Source organism: Anopheles bellator, chromosome 1 (genome assembly GCF_943735745.2).
Source record: "Anopheles bellator chromosome 1, idAnoBellAS_SP24_06.2, whole genome shotgun sequence".
In the NCBI taxonomy this organism is placed as follows: Eukaryota; Metazoa; Arthropoda; class Insecta; order Diptera; family Culicidae; genus Anopheles; species Anopheles bellator.
The window spans coordinates 9,000,083-9,010,540 of NC_071285.1; the positions used below are offsets into that span (position 1 = coordinate 9,000,083).

The window sequence follows — 10,458 nt, forward strand, 5'->3', positions numbered from 1 at the left end:
GCCATGCTGAAGCTGACAGTCGTTAGCCTCCTGTGGTGGTGCATCTTCGCCAGTGAGGAAAGGGGTGGCCCGCTGTGGGCGAGCGACGAAGATGGACTTCCGCCCCGTTGTCACCGGAAACCGTTTGATGTGTACCCTCAAATCGGTCCCGAACGCCGGGCCGGGCCGAACCGCCGGCGGAACACCCATCGCGAACCGGGAATGCTATTTACGACGGTGCGGCCCGACGGGCAATCCGATCACCGGCGGCTTCGCCAGTGCCATTGTGAGAAGTGCTCGTTGCAATTCGACAGTGACGGATCCTTGTGTGGCTTACGGTGCGAACGCTGCTGGACAGCGACGGTGACGGAGGGCGACGGGCAGATCGACCGGAGCAGCAATCCAACGCCGGTTCCCAGTGCTACGGAGAGCCTTACACCGGTCGACGAGCAGGATGAAATGGTGCAGCAATCCGCCAACGAATCGTGGCCCAATGTGCTGTCCGAGTTGGTGGCCACCGAGATTGGAATGGCACACCTGCTGCTGAGCAAGAAACCTCTCCAGGCGGCCCTGATGGCCCTACAGGATCGCCTGAGGCCCATTTTCGCAAGTGCCACCAAAGCGCTGGCCGACGCGTTCGCTTCCGATGCGACCACCAACTTGACGACGACGATCAATCGCTCCTCGACGGAAGCTCCACCGACGACGAGTAGGGCGGCCCGGTCCCAACCGGCCCGCTGGCATCGGAAGCGAGAATTTGTTTACCCAAAGCCGAACCGGCCACCGAAAGTCGCACGCCCGCAAAGGTTTCGCATGGCCGCCAGGCTCCGGGGCGCTGAAAAGCAAGCTCATCGCTAACCGGCCGGCCCGCCGGGCATCCTGGGATCTCCAGCGAGCGACTGCACCGGATGCACCTGGCCGGGCTTCTTCGTGGCCGGCGGCACCGCCAGCGCCGTGGACTGCCCGTGAGAGTTTGCCGGTCATGCAACGGCTACCGATGGCCGGGAGCTCTGCGCAGAGAGCATTATTAAAATGTTTTTGGTAAATAAACCGTGCGAAACGTGAGTCCTCGTGGACGGTGGTCGGTGTGTTTGGGGAAATAATTGCAAATGTTTGTCATACAAACTGGCGTGGTGCGGCACAGTGGTACCGAAGTGTGTGAACGAGCCAGCGGCCCAAGCGGTGGCACTGGTGCCGTAGGAAGTGGTCTTTGAATAAATAAATTTACGAGGTTTACGAGCTTTGCGCCACGGAAGCTAAACATGGGTTAATTTCGTAGAACTACGTGTAACGGACCGCCGGAGTGGTGATAGGAGTTTTAAAGTGAGTCGCCCGATTCTCGGAACACGGTTGCCATGGGCGACCAGTAGCCACATACACTTTTTACACAGAGAATGGTAAAACATCTAGGTAGCCTATGCGTGCGTGATGTTTCATGAACGTTACTCTAGGGAAAATAAAGTGGTGATGGAAGTTTAATTGTGTTTTATTTTAGTCGAACCTTGGGTAACCTTTTATCAAGCGGCTCCGCAAGGTCCTGAATTCCTTTGAGAATTAGCTTGTTTTAGAAACTTTGTAAGTACCTTTATTTGGCCATTCGATCTCAAATTTCCAAAATAAGCCGGCGTTTACAGAATCTGGGCAAAAATGTATGGTAGGCCCAGCAAATGTCACTCTTTTTCTTGAGTGCGTGAGCTACTTCTGTTTATGAAATATTTCACGCATATTATCAATTTGTCCGTTGGAGCCAAATTTTGACCAGATAATGACAAAGTCGGCAATAGAAAGAGAAGGAAAGGACAGTGAAAAATCGAAGCAAAACAAACGAACTGTGAATTCACTCACTGGAGTTCATGGATTTTTCGCCCAGAAGCTGCTAGTCTGGACGCCAGCACACCAAAAAAAAAATAGCAGAAAAATCTCATGGTGTTGACGAGGCGTAATAGGAATACATTCTTCCCGGTTGGGAGCTTTTGAAATCTTTCGCCTACCCAAACTCCACCGGAAGCTTTTACCACGAAAAGCATCAACGAAAGCTTTTCGAACTTGAAAAGTTTCAAAAGTGTCATACGATTCTGTTCGTTGTAATCATATTTGTTTAATTAAGCGTAATTATGCGAATGTGATCAAAAAGCACATTCATAAATTCCCTTTTGCATCCCGCTGGTCGTCTATTGTTACGGGCCTCAGCCCGCCGTGACCTTTGCAGTGTGCATTAGCGGAATGCCGGAATGCTGATAGAGCAAATTGGCAGCGCTCTGGAATGTCGCCTTGGGAGTGATTTTTAAACCTTTAAAGGACGCAGATTTTTGGCTCCGAGCATAATAATCCACACGAGGCTTGGTTGCAAAGCGTTCTCCTCCCGGGTCGGGCCTAGCTGCAAGGAACGGTTGGCATTCCGTGGCTGTCCGTGCCTATGCGAAGGTCTCCGGGTTTGCCAGGGAAATCGACCAAACGCGCCTCCGGAGCAGATGCGGACCACCGCCAACGGGTTTCTTGGCCGGAGAGCGCACCAGGAAGCACTTTTCCCTTTTATGCATATTTATGCTGGCTGCGCTCGGCTCGGGCCCGTTCGGACGCCGATCGGACGGGGTGGCAAAATAATGCGGTGCTCGTGTAGCGCACTGTGTTTGCATTGCATTATGCACACCCTGCCTGGCCCGATCCGCCACCGGTCCACGGGCGGCCCCGGGTGGATCCTGGATCCCGGTGGCAAAATGTTGCAATTTTGCACGGGCAGGATTGTAACGGTTGGGCCTGCTCGTGAAGGTGGCCAACCCTGGTAGTTGGTTTTGGGCGGCTACCCAAGTTGGTTTCGGCCCAAAGTTTGGGAGCCAATGTTGTTTCAGGTTGTTTTGCACCCGAAACGAATCCGACCGGTGCTCGTACACCGCATTTTGTGGCCTTTTCTGCACTGTTATTTCGCTTTGATGCATGCAAATTAGAGCACCAGTCCGGGAACTTGAGACGGATATTGAAATCATAAGAACACCGGGGAGCTAATGGTTGATTACCCCGAGCGGCTGTTTTTACTACTGCTGTTTACTCCTTTAATTAACATCTTGCCCGTTTTGGGGATCAACATTTGTATCAGGCTTGCATTTCTTCCATGCTCGAACGATCCTCTTTCGAACCGGGCCAACAACTTCATCTCCGCCCGGAGAACTCTTCTGATTAGGACCCACTTTGTTTTGCGCATTATCGAAACCATCAGATCGAACCTTCGTTAGCTACCGACCGGCGGTGGCCGGTGTCCCATCGGACGAATTATTCATATTCATGTGGCGTGCAACAACTTAAGAAGGGGAGCCGAACAACATGTAGCAGGAAGAAGAAACTGCACTGCACCCAATGCCTTTTCCATGTTGGCCCTCGTATATCGTTTAACACACTTCCGAATTTTGCACCAGCATCGGCTGGTGGCCGGCCGAATGATCGAACCCACGCTCCGTAATCTTCACGATCGCACGGGCTGTAAAACGGGTCGGTGAACATCCGCCGTCGCCGTGGTTCCGCCGTGGCCACGGCGTTCGCCATCATCATCGGGGGGAACAGGACACACACGCCTCCCTGTGCAGCGCACGACACACGTAACGATCATATTCCGATCCGATGCACCGGGCAGACCGCGCGATTCCGGGCCGGTGGACCGGCCGGATCGGAATTTTAAATGAATTCCAGGCTCCGCTTCGGGGCCTAAAGTGAGGAGCCGGCCTTCCCAGCACCTTCCTTCACGATCCTTCGGGGGCCACACGACCGTGGTCGCGGCGGCCATCTTCCGGGGCGCAATTTATGGCCGTTCTCAAAATTGATCAGTTCGTGAACTCGTGTGTGTACTCAAGGCCCCCGAAGTCGTGGGCTCGCACGGGGTCCTCTGCAGCAGTGCAGCGTTTTTTTTGTACCCCTTACCCCTGCCGCGATCCTCCATTTTGGGGCCGAGGATGAGGAAGCTTCCTGCGCAGCATCGCGGCCTCACGCGCGCAGGCGCACGCCCGCTGCACGCTTATATCTTAATCTTGCGCAAACAGAGAACATCTTCCGGTTCGCGAAGGGGGGCCTTGCGGAGCCTTCGGTGGGCATCTTCTTCACAGCGGCCATCGAGGGGGGGATCGTCGGGCGATGCATTATTATGACCCGGCGCGCATCTTGCGCCCCGGATCGGTGTGCATTATCATTATCGATCGATTTTCATCAACATTATTTTTTGGTTTCTGCCGGGGCCGAGTCGCAGCTTTCGGTCGCTCCGTTTTCGGTGAGCGAACCCTGTGGTGAGAGTTTCGCCGGTTTCACTTCTTCACTTCGCGCATGCTTTCGTGTCTTCATCCAGTGGCCTTTCGGGGGGGAAAATGATGGCGACAAACGAAGGGAACACGAACACGATGGGCCCAGATTATGGTCCAGCCCCTGGCACACCCGGCCGCCACCCAGCCAACCCGGGGGTCCTTTCCGACCCCTTCCCGTGGAAGCCGATCGAGTTGGAGATGGTGGACCACCTTGTTTTCAGCACCACGTCGTGCAGTCGAACCTAATCACGATCGGTTTCACTTATTATTTGCGCGCCATTATTATGTGCTGCCTTTTCGGTCTTCGGCTCGCGGGGCAGCTCGACGATGATGATGCCGCTCACGAGGGAGAGGGACTCCATTGTGGGTTTATGCTGCCAAAGGGACCCCAAGGGGAAGATAGGCGGACAGAGAGAGACAGAGAGAGATAGAGAGTTGAGCAATAACACGCTTTGCAGGCAGGTCCTTCTGTAGCAGAATGCGGTTTGATTATGAAGCAGTAACACGTGGGCCGATAAGTGCAGAAGTCAGTAACTCCAACATTTCTTCATATCTGGTTCCAAGAGCTTCAAATAGCTTTCAGAATCGTCTACACGTTGTTCTTTTTGGTCCACTGTAAACAATAGGTAATGTTTTGTGGTTTGCGTTTCACGTTAATTGATATGAAACATGAAACTGTTCAGGGGTTCAGTTTCAGTAATAATAACTGAACACTTATTTATGTACACTTTTTAGATAATGTAACCCGCTGCTGTGCGCGGAAAGTGGAATAAAATCTCAATCGATCGACTGGCAAAGGCACGGAACATTCCAGTCCATTCTGGTGGCGGGCACCCAAAAGGAGGGCACCGTGGCCACTTATGCAATGCTACACCTTCTTAATCCCTTCGGTAGGCGACATTTGTCGAACGGGTTCGGGGTCGCGGGGGTTTTGCTGCGGCTTCTGCGGCAAGGATTCTCTCACCGTCCGTTCGACGTTCGCTGGGCCGTTGTTCTGTTGTTGTTAAGATAATGTTTTGTGATAAGTGGATCTTTTTATTCTGCCTGGCCCGTCGTTGCTTTCTAGTGCAATTTACGACTGCACTTACGGTATTTATGCTCTCATTTGCGGTGGTTGTAGACCGATTTAATGAGCTCGCGGCAGAGAACTAGCGCGCGAAGGCCACCGCCGGGGGCCACCGTTAGAAGCTTCTTCGTGTACTGATTGAGGGTATCGATGACGATGATGATGATGATGCGCAGAGCAAAACAGCGATCGTGCGGGAAGATGATATTAATGGAAATGTAAGTTGCATTTCAGGGAAGTCGCATGTTTCGGCGAGAGTCACTTTTATGTTGCGATATCGCTTCCCACTTCCAGAACTCACAGCTCAATGGACAATAAAAGAAAAGGGAGGGCGCAAGAAGTCTTTGTGAGGCGCAATTTCCACGCTATTCGCCACTCGTCGCCCGATTGTCCCAATAACTCATACTGATGACTCATTTTCTTTGTCCAAAGCGGAACCCTTTTTTGGCCAACCAGACTGTCAGTCTGTCAGAATCAATTAGACCACGAAGGAGTACGCTACGCATTCGGTAGCGTCTCAATCACAACTTTGGCCGTCGATGTTGACAACTGTCGGGGCCAGCGACGCGGGGCAACTGACGGAGCATATCGGCGCCTGACGTGGCCTGTCGTGGTCCACTTGTCCACCACCGCCTCGATAATCTGATTACATTAATCTTCCGAGGTGGCTGTTTATGCTGCCGCTGCGCACACGTGGGCACCCCGAATGGGTGTCCTTCGTGGCCGTCCTTTTCGGCTTGTAGTAATTCTCCTTCTTTCTCTTTACAACCACATCTGCAACTGCGACGGCGACGGCGATCCGATTAAATGAATTGACAAAAGCCAGACCCCGGCTTGCGGAAACAAAAGTCATGGTCGATGCCGGGGCCCGTGGTGGATCATTACCGCTCCGGAGCTCCCCTAGCCGGCGAACTGTACGGTCGGGGGTTACGCACTGGCCACTTCTTCCAGTGGCCGGTCCGATATTTAATTTTGGATCCCTCAAACTGTTGTCATGGTTTGATGCTTGAATTAATTCCATCCGTGGCCATCCATCGATGACGGGGCGGAAGTTCCACCGACGACGGCGGCGGCCTCTGTTTGCTCGGCAAAAACATTAATATCATTATCATCGTGGAGTGAATCAATCGGGCCCGGCCTCTCCAGTGACTCCGGAGCCGGAGGGAACTAATGAAGTGACACCGAAGAAGGAAACGATTTGGCACCCACCCAGCCCAGTCCAGGCAGTGGAGAAGGCGCCCAAGGATAACGACGGAAGTTTGGTAAAATAATGCCCGATGATAATCCCGGCTTCTCGGAGCGCGCGCTTGAGTTGCAAAGAAAGTTGCAAAGTGTCCCCGGAAGCCGATCGATACGCGCCATGGGCAGAAGGGCCGAACCGGACCGGAGGAAGTAGATTACAAATACCGCATTAAGGATGTGGCCTCATTTACGGCAAGTGGAGCACCGCAACCGGCAAGTGTCACTTGCGGCCCGGAGCGCGTTAGCGAGGGTAGCGTCACGAACCTCGCTAATGCTCCGTAAAGGATCGGCAGCCTTGGTGAACCCTTTACGCGGTGATAGTGATGGCGTAGTTGGAAAAGAACACTTGAAAGGGGTGTTCCCATTTATTTTAATGTCGGTCATAGATGTATGCGGAAATTTGTGGTTCCATTTCGTAATATTGTTTGGTTGACCAATCACTGCGCCGCATTAAATCTTCTGTATTTTTACAAATAAAGGAGGATCGTTCTTTTTGAGGCAGATCGCATTGAACAAAGTAATTAAAATTTCCTTGAATTTGGGTGTTTTTGAAGAATAATATGACTTGCAAAGCGTAAAGCAATAGGACCATGAGCAAGGACCTTATCCGAGTAATTTCCTGCTAACCCTGCACCATATTGATGTTAAAATAACTAAAAGTCAGTAAAAGGGTTAGAAAGTTTTGCTAGAAACATTTCATATCCATAGGGTTAACGGACCACCAATAAACAATGTCTAATATAACAATCGCACAAATAGAATCGGCACACCTCTATTCTTCGAATAACGTTCCGTTTCCGAACCATTTTGCTTAGAAACCTGGCTCAAACTATGTCAGGGAGAACCCGTCATCGGGTTGATCCCGGGTCGGGTAAAGCCAACCAAACTTCCAATCATCATCCGGTTCGAAAAACGGTTCACAGTCCGGTTGGTCGGCCTGCAGTTACACAACTTTACCTCCGGACGTCGGCCGTCGAGTTGAGTATTTACAAAGTTGATTATTTTCCTGGCACACTCATACATAAAAGCACCTGACAAAGGCACTGAGAGCCGTCCGGAAAACTTTTCCGAAAGGCCTCGACAGAAAAACAAAAATGGAAAACCAAAAATGTGGAACGGATGTTTGACTTCAACGTCTCAATCAAAGTCCTTTCCTCGCCGGGTCCGTCTCGCTGCCCGAAACCCCGAAAGCTGCACCCAAGATGCCCGGGAATGGACTGGGAAAATGGCACCAACACCACGCCGCTTGGCCGTATTCCTTTTTTCCCACGCGTATTGTTTATCGCTAACGAATTTTCCACCGAATTTTCCTCCGCGTTGCTGACGCGCTGCACAAATGAGATTTTGGGTCAACGGGCTGGTAGGGGGGGGGGCCCCCCACTAAGGGTTAAAGGTTGCATGTGTGCCACGTTCCGTGGACCATGGGGGCCGACGGGTGTTGTTGTTGGCACCTTCCTTGTTCATCGAGCCTCACAACGGACTGGGAAAGTTTTGAGCTGCTTGCTCCCCACTCACAGGAAATCAGGACTCCTGCGACGTTCTTCGACATCACGGTGGAAGGAAGGCCGACCCGGCCACACTCTGTTTACACACTTAGCACACAGCCACACACCACACGTTAATAATTTTTCATATTTTATGAAAATGAAAAACAACCGGAGATTAGCTTTGCACACCTCGTTCGCTCCGTCCCGGGGCGACAGCGTGGGTCACAAGGGGGGTCACTGCGAACTCAGCGAAAAAAGCGTTTACCAATGCGCAGAGCCGTAAGTGGAGCACATGTCGACGCGAAGGGCCGCACCGGCTGTTTGTTATAAGCCCCCCGTGCGCGCGTTGGGGAGAAAATTAAAAACTTCGTCATCGTGAAAAGGGCCAGGGTCCTGGGTCCTGGCCCGGCCGGCCCTGCGTTATTTGGCATCCTGCGGGTCGTCAGCAGCCGACGAACGGGAAACGTTGCAATCAATGCAACGAGAAAATCAACGGCCGGTCGGTTGGTCCTTTGTTTCTGTCCGGCGCCGGAACGGGTTGCGGTGGAAACCGCTTTCAAGAAAATGATGTCTCGCGTCCCTCAAAGGGGAGGGTGGCCTCAAAAATCAAATATTAATCAACTCCGTGATTACAAAACCCAAAACCTCTGAAAGGACACCCCGACGACGGCGGCCTGTGGCGGTCGTTTGATTGTGGAACGCGGCTCGGCGACGCACAATGTTGCTGGGGATCGATAGGGACAGAGAGAGAGACAGAGAGAAAGAGAGAAAGAAAGAGAAACAGAGGGCCGCGAGTTGCAGTGTGCTGACATCCTGCTGATCATCCTGTTTTGGGGTTAACCGAAGGGAAGTTTATGACGATGCTCTATGCAAAAGTCAACAAAACCTCTCGGTTGTAGTAAGAGTGATTAAATTGCATTAAATTTCTTAAATAAACCGATACACGAAGGATTGTGTGTCGATGGTAGCTTATTGCAACATTGTCTGATTTGAGCAGAGCAAAACTTTAACGGGAAAAAAAACCGTGCAATGAATCAGTAGTAGGCTGCGTTGTCAAGAAGGGAGCTAATATTGCATGGCAATCAAGTAGCGCATGACCAAATAGAATTATGTTGACGTTGAAGTAACTGGCAATTAGATCACCACCATAAAAGGGCCGGTTTGGGTTTGAAGCAAAACATTGGTCTGCTGCTGTTTTGTAAAGATCTTTTTGTAATCGAGTGTAAAAGTGATTTCAATTCAAAGAATTTTACTTTCTAGGCTACCTGTGCTACGCGCACGCATGGGGATATCGAACATAATACTTGAAGTGTCCGAAACGGAGCAGACATCAGCTTCAATTACCAATGGTATTTATGCTGCTTTTAATCTTACTGATTTGTTTGTGTTTATTACGATTGTTTGCTCTCGATGTAAGGATGTGCAGTCCACAGAACCTACAGCAGGGTGCTTTAGTAGAGGAGCCCTTTATTTTGCTTGGCTTTACTGGCTAGGCACTGGCTTAAAAATAATACAAAGTGAAAACCCTCTGATCCTATCATCGTTCATTTCAGTGTTAAGCCAGTCCATTTAGAGCTTAGTTTCCGATGAGTTTTGAATTCATTTTGATTCCTGCACTCGAGTTCGAAACTAAAGCTAAAGGAGCTTAGAATTTTGAGTGAATAGATTGTCTCAATGATCCCTGTGTGGTGCATACCTTGAAGTAGAATGTGATCCTTTAAATATTCCCTTACTACTAGATTTTCCCTATTATTAACGATTATTCCCATAAACGCTTGTTGGCCTTGTTGCTAGTCAGAGGAATCAGTGCGACCTGCTGTATCCTGCGCCTCTTTTGATACAAACTATTAAAAATAAACCCTTTCAGCACAAATGCAAAGTTCCACTTTCGAAGGCACAATTTATGTGCCCCGAGCTCCCGAACCTAATTTATCGTCCATTTACGCCAAAATGTAAACCCCATTACCGAACCTCTCCGAGGGCCGCGTTCCCGCGTTAATGACCGCGCTTAGAATGATGCGCGCCGGGGTCTCGCCGCACGGTGAGGAATTTATGTACCACAATTCAATGATGCCAACCCGGGCCACCCCCAGCAGGCACCCCATGTCCACCGTTAATTGATTCCAATTTATAGTCGCGAGTCGCGAGGGCCGCGAGCGAACCTTTCTCGAACGTTGGTGACGCGCGCGCCCCCTGCGACAGTGAGATCAATTCCCAATTGACTGCAAAAACATAACGCCGCGGAGAAAAGGAAATCCAACGGCCGAGACGCGCTGCTCAAGATGGTGTCGATGATGATGGTGGCCGCCCGAAGGCGCCCAAGAACCATGCACCACTGGCCGGGCGGCCGAGTGCACTTTTGGTCGCGCGTCCGCTACAATCGCACTCATTGTCGTCGTCA

At 51.2% G+C, this 10,458-nt stretch overlaps 1 protein-coding gene across 1 annotated transcript in view; it reads left to right on the forward strand.

The window, feature by feature from the left end:
- Nucleotides 1–201: 201 nt before the first annotated feature.
- LOC131205353 (toll-like receptor Tollo) overlaps nucleotides 202–10,458 on the forward strand; it is a 33,748-nt gene continuing 23,491 nt past the window's right edge. The window contains exon 1 of the mRNA XM_058197429.1: nucleotides 202–688. Within this exon, the coding sequence (XP_058053412.1) occupies nucleotides 202–688 (487 nt within the window). The remainder of the gene's footprint in view (nucleotides 689–10,458) is intronic.